At 39.6% G+C, this 14,392-nt stretch overlaps 1 protein-coding gene across 1 annotated transcript in view; it reads right to left on the bottom strand.

Moving 5' to 3' along the window:
- sgip1b (SH3GL interacting endocytic adaptor 1b) overlaps window positions 1-8,701 on the bottom strand; it is a 78,767-nt gene extending 70,066 nt beyond the window's left edge. The window contains exons 1-2 of the mRNA XM_061931551.2: window positions 8,579-8,701; window positions 1,232-1,426 (exon numbers count right to left, since the gene is read on the bottom strand). Coding sequence (XP_061787535.2) covers window positions 1,232-1,241 — 10 coding nt within the window. The 5' untranslated portion in view covers window positions 1,242-1,426; window positions 8,579-8,701. The remainder of the gene's footprint in view (window positions 1-1,231; window positions 1,427-8,578) is intronic.
- Window positions 8,702-14,392: the final 5,691 nt, after the last annotated feature.

Consider the following 14,392-nt stretch of genomic DNA (forward strand, 5'->3'; position numbering starts at 1 on the left):
GCTAGTATTAACTAGTATTAAACAAGCTAGTATTAAACAAGCTAGTATTAACTAGTATTAAACAAGCTGTTAGTATACATGCTAATATTAAATATGCTAGTACTAAAGAAGTTAGTACTAAACAAGCTAGTATTAACTGGTATTAAACACGCTAGTATTAACTTGTATTAAACAAGCTAGTACTAAACACGCTAGTATTAACTAGTATTAATCATGCTAGTACTAAACATGCTAATATTAAACATGCTAGTTCTAAACAAGCTAGTATTAACTAGTATTAAACATGCTAGAACTAAACAAGCTAGTACTAAACAAGCTAGTATTAACTAGTATTAAACATGCTAGAACTAAACATGCTAATATTAAACATGCTAGTACTAAACAAGCTAGTACTAAACAAGCTAGTATTAACTAGTATTAAACATGCTAGAACTAAACATGCTAATATTAAACATGCTAGTACTAAACAAGCTAGTACTAAACAAGCTAGTATTAACTAGTATTAAACATGCTAGAACTAAACATGCTAATATTAAACATGCTAGTACTAAACAAGCTAGTATTAACTAGTATTAAACATGCTAGAACTAAACATGCTAATATTAAACATGCTAGTACTAAACAAGCTAGTACTAAACAAGCTAGTATTAACTAGTATTAAACATGCTAGTACTAAACATGCTAATATTAAACATGCTAGTACTACAGAAGCTAGTATTAACTAGTACTAAAGATGCTAGTACTACACAAGCTAGTATTAACTAGTACTAAAGATGCTAGTACTACACAAGCTAGTATTAACTAGTACTAAACATGCTAGTACTAAAGATGCTAGTACTACACAAGCTAGTATTAACTAGTACTAAACATGCTAGTACTAGAGATGCTAGTACTACACAAGCTAGTATTAACTAGTACTAAAGATGCTAGTACTAGAGACGCTAGTACTACACCAGCTAGTATTAACTAGTACTAAAGATGCTAGTACACCCTGTGCTAAGTGTCAGCCTACATGTCTTGGTGTGTGCACTAGCTCACCTGCAACATTCTATTGAGCAGACTGCCCCTCGCCTGCTAGAAGCACTGCTTTTGTGTTTTTAAGCGCACCTCACACGCCTCTGCATTGAAGGGATGTCCAGTACGTAACCCACACGGTGGCCACACGGCAGACATGCAAGTCATCCACACGTAGGCTACATCCATGGCCCAGCAGGGGGGACAGAGGACTCACCTTGCATCATGGTTCCAGATTGTCATCCTATCCTGGATGGTCAAAGGACGCCCTGGCGGGGCATGGCCAGCACGAGCACGGAGGTCCACTCCCTCCTCCCCCGGAGGCCCACTCCCGTGCACGGGGCAGATGGGGCGGGGGGGTACTCTCACGCGCTGGCAGCGGCGACACACGCCATCTCTGAGCGCAGGGATGCTGAGGAAAGGCAGAGGAGGAGCGTAAGGGCCATGATGAGGGAGGGGGGGGCGGGGCTGTGATGTCACAGCTGCTCTCCACCAATCCCTGCAGCCCTGGTCACATGACTGATGTCCCCTGATGCCTTCAGCTCCTCACTGTGCAACTTACTCAGACTAGACCTGCACAATAAATATATTGAATTTGCATTTTTTGGTCACATCTTGCTGAGAACCAGCGTCCTCTGCAGTGGACTTGTTTTTCTTTGAGTTCCAAACAAAAAACCCTACAAATGTCCACTGAATAAACAGTTAATGTACCCTATTTTCCACATATAAGGCGCACTTAAAATCCTTTCATGTTCTCAAAAATGGCCTTATAACCCGGTGCACCTTATGTACGTATCAAATCTGCTTGTGAAGCAACGTTGTTTGGCACATGGTGTAATGATAAGTGTGAACGGCAGATGGCAGTCACACACAAGAGATACGTGTGGACTGCAGGTTGACGCCTGTTCAATAACTGACACTAGCTAGTACCCGTAAGCAAGCAACACCAAACTTTAAATGTTTCATTGACAATATAGAACATTACACAAAAATGTGTCAGTGTTTTACTAGCACTTTGGTAAGATTGATGGATTGTGGGAGCATTACAACTAGCATAGTCAGACGTACTGTGCTGCAACATACAGTATTATTATGGTGTGTGTATAAGTACCCCAAAATGGCACCTATTACGAAACATTATCTGGTGTTTTGTTTCACAATATTATGCAAAAGCAACTTTTCTTACCTTCTGGTACATGCTGATGTGTATTTGGGATATGTGTAAGTCGCATGTGAAAGTGGTACAGACTATATCCTGAAATATAGGAGAGACAGTTGTACGCGTGTGAAAGTGGTACAGACTATTTCCTGAAATATAGCAGAGACAGTTGTACACAGGTGAAAGTGGTGCAGACTACATCCTGAAATATAGGAGAGACACTTGTACGCGTGTGAAAGTGGTACAGACTACATCCTGAAATATAGGAGAGACAGTTGTACGCATGTGAAAGTGGTACAGCCTATATTCTGAAATATAGAAGAGACAGTTCTACACGTGTGAAAGTGGTACAGACTACATCCTGAAATATAAGAAAGACAGTTCTGCACGTGTGAAAGTGGTACAGACTATATCCTGAAATATAGGGGAGACAGTTCTACACGTGTGAAAGTGGTACAGACTATATCCTGAAATATAGGAGAGACAGTTCTACACGTGTGAAAGTCGTACAGACTAATTCCTGAAATACAGGAAAGACAGTTCTACACGTGTGAAAGTGGTACAGACTACATCCTGAAATATAGGAGAGACAGTTCTACACATGTGAAAGTGGTACAGACTAATTCCTGAAATATAGAAGAGACAGTTCTACACGTGTGAAAGTGGTACAGACTACATCCTGAAATATAAGAAAGACCGTTCTGCACGTGTGAAAGTGGTACCGACTAATTCCTGAAATACAGGAGAGACAGTTCTACACGTGTGAAAGTGGTACAGACTACATCCTGAAATATAGGAGAGACAGTTGTACAGACGTGAAAGTGGTACAGACTACATCCTGAAATATAGGAGAGACAGTTCTACACATGTGAAAGTGGTACAGACTATATCCTGAAATATAGGAGAGACAGTTCTACACATGTGAAAGTGGTACAGACTATATCCTGAAATATAGGAGAGACAGTTCTACACGTGTGAAAGTGGTACAGACTAATTCCTGAAATATAGGAGAGCCAGTTCTACACATGTGAAAGTGGTACAGACTATATCCTGAAGTGTACTTTATCACCTTTGTGAAGCATATCTGAACACAAGGTTGTTTTTAGTTGCAGTGTGACGGGAGTAACTCTTAATGAGCTTAGCCAAGCGGCCCAAAAGACCACAGGAAGGTCCTCAACAAGCTCCTTACGTAAGATGGGATCACAAGTCACAGGGATTAGACACACCCGGTGGAACAAGGTGAATCACAAAAAGGATAGGGAGAAACTTCTGACCAGGGACGTAAAAGCAAATTGGGGTTTTCACTCTTTTTTGTTGTATTTTTTTGAAGATGGGATTAACATATCCAGAACATATCTAGATCAGTGTTGCTTAGTGTTAGAGCCAGGGTGCACTTGCCTAACTTTATCGAGGGTCTTTGAACGCATCATGTGCAATGAGACGTAAGAGTGAAACTGACAGTTGACAGGTAGAAAACAAAGATGCTAAACTGACAGTTGACAGGTAGAAAACAAAGATGCTACACTGACAGTTGACAGGTAGAAAACAAAGATGCTAAACTGACAGTTGACAGGTAGAAAACAAAGATGCTAAACTGACAGTTGACAGGTAGAAAACAAAGATGCTAAACTGACAGTTGACAGGTGGAAAACAAAGATGCTAAACTGACAGTTGACAGGTAGAAAACAAAGATGCTACACTGACAGTTGACAGGTAGAAAACAAAGATGCTAAACTGACAGTTGACAGGTAGAAAACAAAGATGCTACACTGACAGTTGACAGGTAGAAAACAAAGAGGCTAAACTGACAGTTGACAGGTAGAAAACAAAGATGCTACACTGACAGTTGACAGGTAGAAAACAAAGATGCTAAACTGACTGTTGACAGGTAGAAAACAAAGATGCTAAACTGACAGTTGACAGGTAGAAAACAAAGATGCTAAACTGACAGTTGACAGGTAGAAAACAAAGATGCTAAACTGACAGTTGACAGGTAGAAAACAAAGATGCTACACTGACAGTTGACAGGTAGAAAACAAAGATGCTAAACTGACAGTTGACAGGTAGAAAACAAAGATGCTACACTGACAGTTGACAGGTAGAAAACAAAGATGCTAAACTGGCAGTTGACAGGTAGAAAACAAAGATGCTAAACTGACAGTTGACAGGTAGAAAACAAAGATGCTAAACTGGCAGTTGACAGGTAGAAAACAAAGATGCTAAACTGACAGTTGACAGGTAGAAAACAAAGATGCTACACTGACAGTTGACAGGTAGAAAACAAAGATGCTAAACTGACAGTTGACAGGTAGAAAACAAAGATGCTAAACTGACAGTTGACAGGTAGAAAACAAAGATGCTAAACTGACAGTTGACAGGTAGAAAACAAAGATGCTACACTGACAGTTGACAGGTAGAAAACAAAGATGCTAAACTGACAGTTGACATGTAGAAAACAAAGATGCTAAACTGACAGTTGACAGGTAGAAAACCAACATACATAAACCCCCATGAAGGTTCTTAGCAGAGGAAGAGTACTGCAGCTCAACACTGCCACCTAGTGAGAGAACTTCGGCAGCTTGCTCAAATCTGGTCTATTTGACATGCTCGTATGGACCAACTCCAACAATTGGACTTAACAACTGGCGAGCCTTTGGTTTATAGCATTTGTTTGGCTATAAACCACCGCCACAGAAAAATGAATGTAGTGTGCACATGTTATATGAGAGTGTTTCCATATGAGTTGGTAAATTGTGTTAGATGTAAATATAAACAGAATACAATGATTTGCAAATCCTTTTCAAGCCATATTCAGTTGAATATGCTACAAAGACAACATATTTGATGTTCAAACTCATAAACTTTTTTTTTTTTTTTTTTTGCAAATAATAATTAACTTAGAATTTCATGGCTGCAACACGTGCCAAAGTAGTTGGGAAAGGGCATGTTCACCACTGTGTTACATGGCCTTTCCTTTTAACAACACTCAGTAAAGGTTTGGGAACTGAGGAGACACATTTTTGAAGCTTCTCAGGTGGAATTCTTTCCCATTCTTGCTTGATGTACAGCTTAAATTGTTCAACAGTCCGGGGGTCTCCGTTGTGCTATTTTAGGCTTCATAATGCGCCACACATTTTCAATGGGAGACAGGTCTGGACTACAGGCAGACCAGTCTAGTACCCACACTCTTTTACTATGAAGCCACGTTGATGTAACACGTGGCTTGGCATTGTCTTGCTGAAATAAGCAGGGGCGTCCATGGTAACGTTGCTTGGATGGCAACATATGTTGCTCCAAAAGCTGTATGTACCTTTCAGCATTAATGGTGCCTTCACAGATGTGTAAGTTACCCATGTCTTGGGCACTAATACACCCCCATACCATCACACACGCTGGCTTTTAATCTTTGCTCCTATAACAATCCGGATGGTTCTTTTCCTCTTTGGTCCGGAGGACACGACGTCCACAGTTTCCAAAAACAATTTGAAATGTGGACTCGTCAGACCACACAACACTTTTCCACTTTGTATCAGTCCATCTTAGATGAGCTCAGGCCCAGCGAAGCCGACGGCGTTTCTGGGTGTTGTTGATAAACGGTTTTCGCCTTGCACATGAGAGTTTTAACTTGCACTCACAGATGTAGCGACCAACTGTAGTTACTGACAGTGGGTTTCTGAAGTGTTCCTGAGCCCATGTGGTGATATCCTTTACACACTGATGTCGCTTGTTGATGCAGTACAGCCTGAGGGATCAAAGGTATCGGTCTTAGCTGCTTACGTGCAGTGATTTCTCCAGATTCTCTGAACCCTTTGATGACAATACGGAGCGTAGATGGTGAAATCCCTAAATTCCTTGCAATAGCTGGGTGAGAAAGGTTTTTCTTAAACTGTTCAACAATTTTCTCACGCATTTGTAGACAAAGTGGTGACCCTCGCCCCATCCTTGTTTGTGAATGACTGAGCATTTCATGGAATCTACTTTTATACCCAATCATGGCACCCACCTGTTCCCAATTAGCCTGCACACCTGTGGGATGTTCCAAATAAGTGTTTGATGAGCATTCCTCAACTTTATCAGTATTTATTGCCACCTTTCCCAACTTCTTTGTCACGTGTTGCTGGCATCAAATTCTAAAGTTAATGATTATTTGCAACAAAAAAAAAATGTTTATGAGTTTGAACATCAAATATGTTGTCTTTGTAGCATATTCAACTGAATATGGCTTGAAAATGATTTGCAAATAATTGTATTCCGTTTATATTTACATCTAACACAATTTCCCAACTCATATGGAAACGGGGTTTGTATATATATATATATAAATGATAAATAAATAAATGATAAATGGGTTGTACTTGTATAGCGCTTTTCTACCTTCAAGGTACTCAAAGCGCTTTGACACTACTTCCACATTTACCCATTCACACACACATTCACACACTGATGGAGGGAGCTGCCATGCAAGGCGCTAACCAGCACCCATCAGGAGCAAGGGTGAAGTGTCTTGCTCAGGACACAACGGACATGACGAGGTTGGTACTAGGTGGGGATTGAACCAGGGACCCTCGGGTCGCGCACGGCCATTCTTCCACTGCGCCACACCTTAATTTCCCTCACAGGATCAATAAAGTGCATCTATATAGTCAGGAAACAGACAAGGTGATTTATTTTTTCGAAGAATTGAAAACCTCCATAGTCGTTAAGTCCATTATGGCAGGTGTTCTTAACTTGTTTGACCTTGGGGCACAACTTTTCCACTACAGAGGAGCCTGGGGCCCACTCAAATATTAACACTGACTTAGTCATCTTCCTCTTGATTCTAATCATATTGAATAATTATATTTGACCTACTTACAGTTTACAACCTTGTCAAATGATATGAACCCATGTGTTAGCCACAAATATTAACACATAAACCACAGGCTTAGGTCAGGCTGATTAGAAAAATAAGTTCTAACCAAATACCTGTATACTGCATAATGAAGGGACTCATAAATAACTGACGAAAAATACATTTACACACAATTTTGTTGTGCTAACAAAAATAAACAATTAATAATTAATGTTTCTTAACTGAACTGTCAATAAAATTAAAGTGCAAATGAAAATTCAGCTTCACCACTTTAGTCATCATTTTTGCGCTCAAGAAACTTCTCTATGACTTTAGTTCCAGACTTCTTCTGTTGGTTTGAGATTTCCATTACTGCCACAAGTGGTGGGAAAGTGTATTACAACTGAGTACTGCTGCAACGCATACAGATATTTTTTGCGGGGCCCTCACGACCCAACAATGGGTCAAGAGGTGGGTAGAGTAATATGACAAGTAAAAATGAAAAGTAGTCATCAAAATAATTATTTGAGTAAGTAAATATGATTTTATCTCTAATGCAGGGGTGTCAAACGTGTTTTCAATGAGGGCCACGTTGCCGCTATGGCTGCCAGCAGAGGGTAAAAGTGATAATATATGCATTTGCCTATGCAGTGTATGTAATATATATATATATATATATATATATATATATATATATATATATATATATATATATATATATATTTTACATACACTGTAAAAAAAAAAATCAGATTTTGCAGTTAAAAAAACTGGCAACTCATTCACCAGAATTTGACTGTAAAATATACAGTGTTTTTTGGTTTTTTTTACAGAACATATTACTGTAAATGGAAAAACAGTACTACTGTTTTTTTTTTTTATTCTGACAACTGAGCTGCCAGGTTTTTTTACCTTTAAAAAATGTGATCCCGTTTTTCCATTTACATTAATACACCGTCTTATGATAAAAAAAATGTTTAATTTACAGTAATATGCTGTAAATCTATACTGTCCGATCTACATTCTCATACAGTGCACAATTTGATTGGTAACTTGCTTTGAAATCATAAGTCCAGCAGATATTTAAGTATCTAATTTTATTTTGACAAAAAAAAAAAGTTTGGAAAATTTGATTTTTGGATAATATTAAAGTTTAAAAGGTATGCAATTTTGTGCAGTACATATACTTTTTCTGTCAAAATAGAAAAAACACATACATTTAGTAAGAAATTATAAAGTATTTTACTAAAAAAAAAATTTTTCCAGCTGCTAATGTGACTGTTGGCCATACGCAGTGTGTCTCTCGTACACTAGGGGGCGACATGTGGTCAATTCAGCTTGTTAGCTATGCAGTGACGTACATTGGGTAGAAGAAGAGAGTGCTACATGCTAATAAGATAGCTCTAGTAACTTTCTAGGTCCAGATTTAACCTAATTACAACTTTCCACTGCTATTTAGTGTTGTTGGTCATGATTTAGTGTGCTTAAATAACACTTGTGGCTATTGGGATCATCAAAGATATACAAAAAGATCGCTCTTTTTTAGTCAACTACTGTAGGAGGTGTCTGCTTACCACTTGTCTCAAACAGCCGGGAAGTGCTGGCGTGATTAAAGTGTCTTCTTTTGGAATATTCTGACACATTAATTAAACAAGTAGGTTTCTATTTTACAATATACTTTAAAATACTGACTTATTTCCGCTTCTACAACTAAACCTTGTGCCTGTTGGGCGTCACCAGTCCCCTCAGCAGCGTCACCACCCGCTTGCTTTTAGCGCCGTCATTTGTGTTTTAACTTCGATTGGCCAAACAAAGTCACGTGACTACCAGGCTCCGTTTGATTGGTGAAATGGAATCTAACGTCACTAATGCTTACGTTGGATTGGTCAAACAGTCACGTGAAAAAAATAAAAATAAATAATAATAATAATAATAATAATAATACATTTAAAATTTTTTTTAAATTAAATTAAAAAAATAAGTAAAAATTAAATTAAAAAACTGAAATAAAAAATAAATTAATTAATTAATTAAAAATAAATAAATAAATAATTATACATTAAAAAAATAATAATAAAAAAAATAAATTTAAATACCATTTTTTTAAATAAATAGATTTAAAAAAATAAAAAAATAAAATAATATTTGTTTACATTAAAGAAAAAACATTTATACCAAAAAAAAATTAAAAATTAAAGAAAAAAATAAATAATAAAAAATAAAGATAAAACAGAGTCACGTGACTACCAGGCTCCGTTTGATTGGTGAAATGGAATCCAACGTCACTAATGCTTATGTTGGATTGGTCAAACAGTCACGTGAAAAAAAAAAAAATAAATAAAAAAAAAAATAATAATAATACATTTTAATAAATAAATAAAAATTTAATTGAAAAATACATAAATAAATAAGCTGAGCCGGAAGGCAAAGCTCTCAATTTACCGGTCGATCTACGTTCCCATCCTCACCTATGGTCATGAGCTTTGGGTTATGACCGAAAGGACAAGATCACGGGTACAAGCGGCCGAAATGAGTTTCCTCCGCCGGGTGGCGGGGCTCTCCCTTAGAGATAGGGTGAGAAGCTCTGTCATCCGGGGGGAGCTCAAAGTAAAGCCGCTGCTCCTCCGCATCGAGAGGAGCCAGATGAGGTGGTTCGGTCATCTGGTCAGGATGCCACCTGAGCGCCTCCCTAAGGAGGTGTTTAGGGCATGTCCGACCGGTAGGAGGCCACGGGGAAGACCCAGGACACGTTGGGAAGACTATGTCTCCCGGCTGGCCTGGGAACGCCTCGGGATCCCCCGGGAGGAGCTGGACGAAGTGGCTGGGGAGAGGGAAGTCTGGGCTTCCCTGCTTAGGCTGCTGCCCCCGCGACCCGACCTCGGATAAGCGGAAGAAGATGGATGGATGGATAAATAAATAAATTAAAAATAATAATAATAATAATAATAATAAATTAAAAAATAATAAATACATAAAAATAAAAATAAAACCATCCATCCATCCATCCATCTTCTTCCGCTTATCCGAGGTCGGGTCGCGGGGGCAGCAGCCTAAGCAGGGAAGCCCAGACTTCCCTCTCCCCAGCCACTTCGTCCAGCTCCTCCCGGTGGATCCCGAGGCGTTCCCAGGCCAGCCGGGAGACATAGTCTTCCCAACGTGTCCTGGGTCTTCCCCGTGGCCTCCTACCGGTCGGACGTGCCCGAAACACCTCCCGAGGGAGGCGTTCGGGTGGCATCCTGACCAGATGCCCGAACCACCTCATCTGGCTCCTCTCGATATGGAGGAGCAGCGGCTTTACTTTGAGCTCCCCCCGAATGACAGAGCTTCTCACCCTATCTCTAAGGGAGAGCCCCGCCACCCGGCGGAGGAAACTCATTTCGGCCGCTTGTACCCGTGATCTTGTCCTTTCGGTCATGACCCAAAGCTCATGACCATAGGTGAGGATGGGAACGTAGATCGACCGGTAAATCGAGAGCTTTGCCTTCTGGCTCAGCTCCTTCTTCACCACAACGGATCGATACAGCGTCCGCATTACTGAAGATGCCGCACCGATCCGCCTGTCGATCTCACGATCCACTCTTCCCTCACTCGTGAACAAGACTCCGAGGTACTTGAACTCCTCCACTTGGGGCAAGATCTCCTCCCCAACCCGGAGATGGCACTCCACCCTTTTCCGGGCGAGAACCATGGACTCGGATTTGGAGGTGCTGATTCTCATCCCAGTCGCTTCACACTCGGCTGCGAACCGATCCAGTGAGAGCTGAAGATCTTGGCCAGATGAAGCCATCAGGACCACATCATCTGCAAAAAGCAGAGACCTAATCCTGCAGCCACCAAACCAGATACCCTCAACGCCCTGACTGCGCCTAGAAATTCTGTCCATAAAGGTTATGAACAGAATCGGTGACAAAGGGCAGCCTTGGCGGAGTCCAACCCTCACTGGAAACGTGTCCGACTTACTGCCGGCAATGCGGACCAAGCTCTGACACTGATCATACAGGGAGCGAACCGCCACAATAAGACAGTCCGTTACCCCATACTCTCTGAGCACTCCCCACAGGACTTCCCGGGGTACACGGTCGAATGCCTTCTCCAAGTCCACAAAGCACATGTAGACTGGTTGGGCAAACTCCCATGCACCCTCAAGGACCCTGCCGAGAGTATAGAGCTGGTCCACAGTTCCACGACCAGGACGAAAACCACACTGTTCCTCCTGAATCCGAGGTTCGACTATCCGGCGTAGCCTCCTCTCCAGTACACCTGAATAGACCTTACCGGGAAGGCTGAGGAGTGTGATCCCACGATAGTTGGAACACACCCTCCGGTTCCCCTTCTTAAAGAGAGGAACCACCACCCCGGTCTGCCAATCCAGAGGTACCGCCCCCGATGTCCACGCGATGTTGCAGAGTCTTGTCAACCAAGACAGCCCCACAACATCCAGAGAAAAATAAAACTTTTTTTTTAAATCAATAAAGTAAAAACAGTTTAAAAAATAATATTTTTTTTTTACATTAAAGAAAAGAAACATTTATACAAAAAAAATAAAGAAAAAAAATAATAATAAAAAATAAAGATAAAAACCGAGTCACGTGACTACCAGGCTCCGTTTGATTGGCGAAATGGAATACAACGTCACTAATGCTTACATTGGAAAAAGGCTCGCCTGACGAATGAATACGCTATTGCAAGCCTTAAAATAATAGATTATAAATGATTGGGCTATAAATAAATGTAACCCAATGTAACCCTAAGTTTGACATAGAGGGTGCAGTACTACCTCCTGCCACTAGAGGACATGTCCCATTTATTTCTAAGTATGACATAGAGGGTGCAGTACTGCCTCCTGCCACCAGATGGCATGTCCTATTTATTTCTAAGTATGACATAGAGGGTGCAGTACTACCTCCTGCCACCAGATGGCATGTCCTATTTATTTCTAAGTATGACATAGAGGGTGCAGTACTACCTCCTGCCACCAGATGGCATGTCCTATTTATTTCTAAGTATGACATAAGGGTGCAGTATTACCTCCTGCCACCAGATGGCATGTCCTATTTATTTCTAAGTATGACATAGAGGGTGCAGTACTACCTCCTGCCACCAGATGGCATGTCCTGTTTATTTCTAAATATGACATAGAGGGTGCAGTACTACCTCCTGCCACTAGAGGACATGTCCTATTTATTTCTAAGTATGACATAGAGGGTGCAGTACTACCTCCTGCCACCAGATGGCATGTCTTATTTATTTCTAAGAATGACATAAGGGTGCAGTATTACCTCCTACCACCAGATGGCATGTCTTATTTATTTCTAAGTATGACATAGAGGGTGCAGTACTACCTCCTGCCACCAGATAGCAGAAGAAGGCTGACTAAAGTGAGCTCCTCCTCCCAGCAGTTGAAGGCATATTTTAAAACGTCGCTCAGCATTAAGTAAGACCCGTGCGAGAATGACACTTACACACTTTTGTGTTGTCAGGTGTGTGTGCAGGTGCGCCGGGAGGTGGCGGTGTTCCACGCGGCGATGGAAGCAATTGTCTCCGGGCAGAAGAGGCTGAAATGTGGCGAGGAGAAAGAGGAGCTGAGAGGATGATGTCATCCTTTAAAGGGACACTCAGCAGACGGAAGGAAGTGTTGAGGTGATGGAATCACAACAACAGCAAAAATGGAGCTGTGTGGCCACAATAGCCAGCAATATGTTTGGGAGGAGAAAAGGTCCCAGGAACACCAATCCTACCGTCAAGCATGGTGGTGGTAGTATTATGCTCTGGGCCTGTTGCAGCAGGTGGAAGGACATGAATCGCGGCTCCAACACCAGAGAAGTGGACTGAAACCCAGGAGAGGATCATCAAAGTTCCTCAAGGAGGTCCATGTTATGTTGTTCCCAGTCAGCTTAGTCCACATCCTGGACCAAGTACAAAGCACTTGGGAAGGTTGTAAAAGGCCAGCGTGCTGGTAGACCGAGGACAAGATCAAAGACAGAAAAGTGAAAGCAGAACGTCCAGAAAAGAGAAAAGCAAGGAAGAAGAAAAGTGAAGTCGTGGTCTGAGACTCAACTGGAACAAACCGCCGTAAGGAAGTGGGACTTAAACACAGAAGAGTGAAGGAAAGGCGTCATTAAGGTCTAAACATCAAGAACAAGGTTCCAATGACCCAAGGACAAGTCCTGGTGGACTATGGAGAACTGGATGAAAGACTATGGATACCATTACAGTGTTAGTTTATTCCAAATATGATTACAGTTACAGTGTTAGTTTATTCCAAATATGATTATGAAGTTAGTTTATTCCAAATATGATTACAGTTACAGTGTTAGTTTATTCCAAATATGATTATGATGTTAGTTTATTCCAAATATGATTACAGGTACAGTGTTAGTTTATTCCAAATATGATTATGAAGTTAGTTTATTCCAAATATGATTATGGTGTTAGTTTATTCCAAATATGATTACAGGTACAGTGTTAGTTTATTCCAAATATGATTATGAAGTTAGTTTATTCCAAATATGATTATGGTGTTAGTTTATTCCAAATATGATTACAGGTACAGTGTTAGTTTATTCCAAATATGATTATGAAGTTAGTTTATTCCAAATATGATTATGGTGTTAGTTTATTCCAAATATGATTACAAGTACAGTGTTAGTTTATTTTAAATATGATTATGAAGTTAGTTTATTCCAAATATGATTATGGTGTTAGTTTATTCCAAATATGATTATTGTGTTAGTTTATTCCAAATATGATTACAGTTACAGTGTTAGTTTATTCCAAATATGATTATGGAGTTAGTTTATTCCAAATATGATTATTGTGTTAGTGTATTCCAAATATAATTACAGTTACAGTGTTAGTTTATTCCAAATATGATTATAGTGTTACACTGACATGTATTATTGATATATTGTTATTTACAGATAAACACTGACATTTATTATTGATATATAGTTATTTAAAGATAAACACTGACATGTATGATTGATATATTGTTATTTACAGATAAACACTGACATTTATTATTGATATATTGTTATTTACAGATAAACACTGACATTTATTATTGATATATAGTTATTTACAGATAAACACTGACATTATTGATGTATAGTTATTTACAGATAAACACTGACATTATTGATATATAGTTAATTGATGTATTGTTATTTACAGATAAACACTGACATTTATTATTGATATATTGTTATTTACAGATAGACACTGACATTTATTATTGATATATAGTTATTTACAGATAAACACTGACATTATTGATATATAGTTATTTACAGATAAACACTGACATTTATTATTGATATATAGTTATTTACAGATAAACACTGACATTTATTATTGATATATTGTTATTTACAGATAAACAATGACAC

Source organism: Nerophis lumbriciformis, linkage group LG37 (assembly GCF_033978685.3).
Source record: "Nerophis lumbriciformis linkage group LG37, RoL_Nlum_v2.1, whole genome shotgun sequence".
Lineage (NCBI taxonomy): Eukaryota > Metazoa > Chordata > Actinopteri > Syngnathiformes > Syngnathidae > Nerophis > Nerophis lumbriciformis.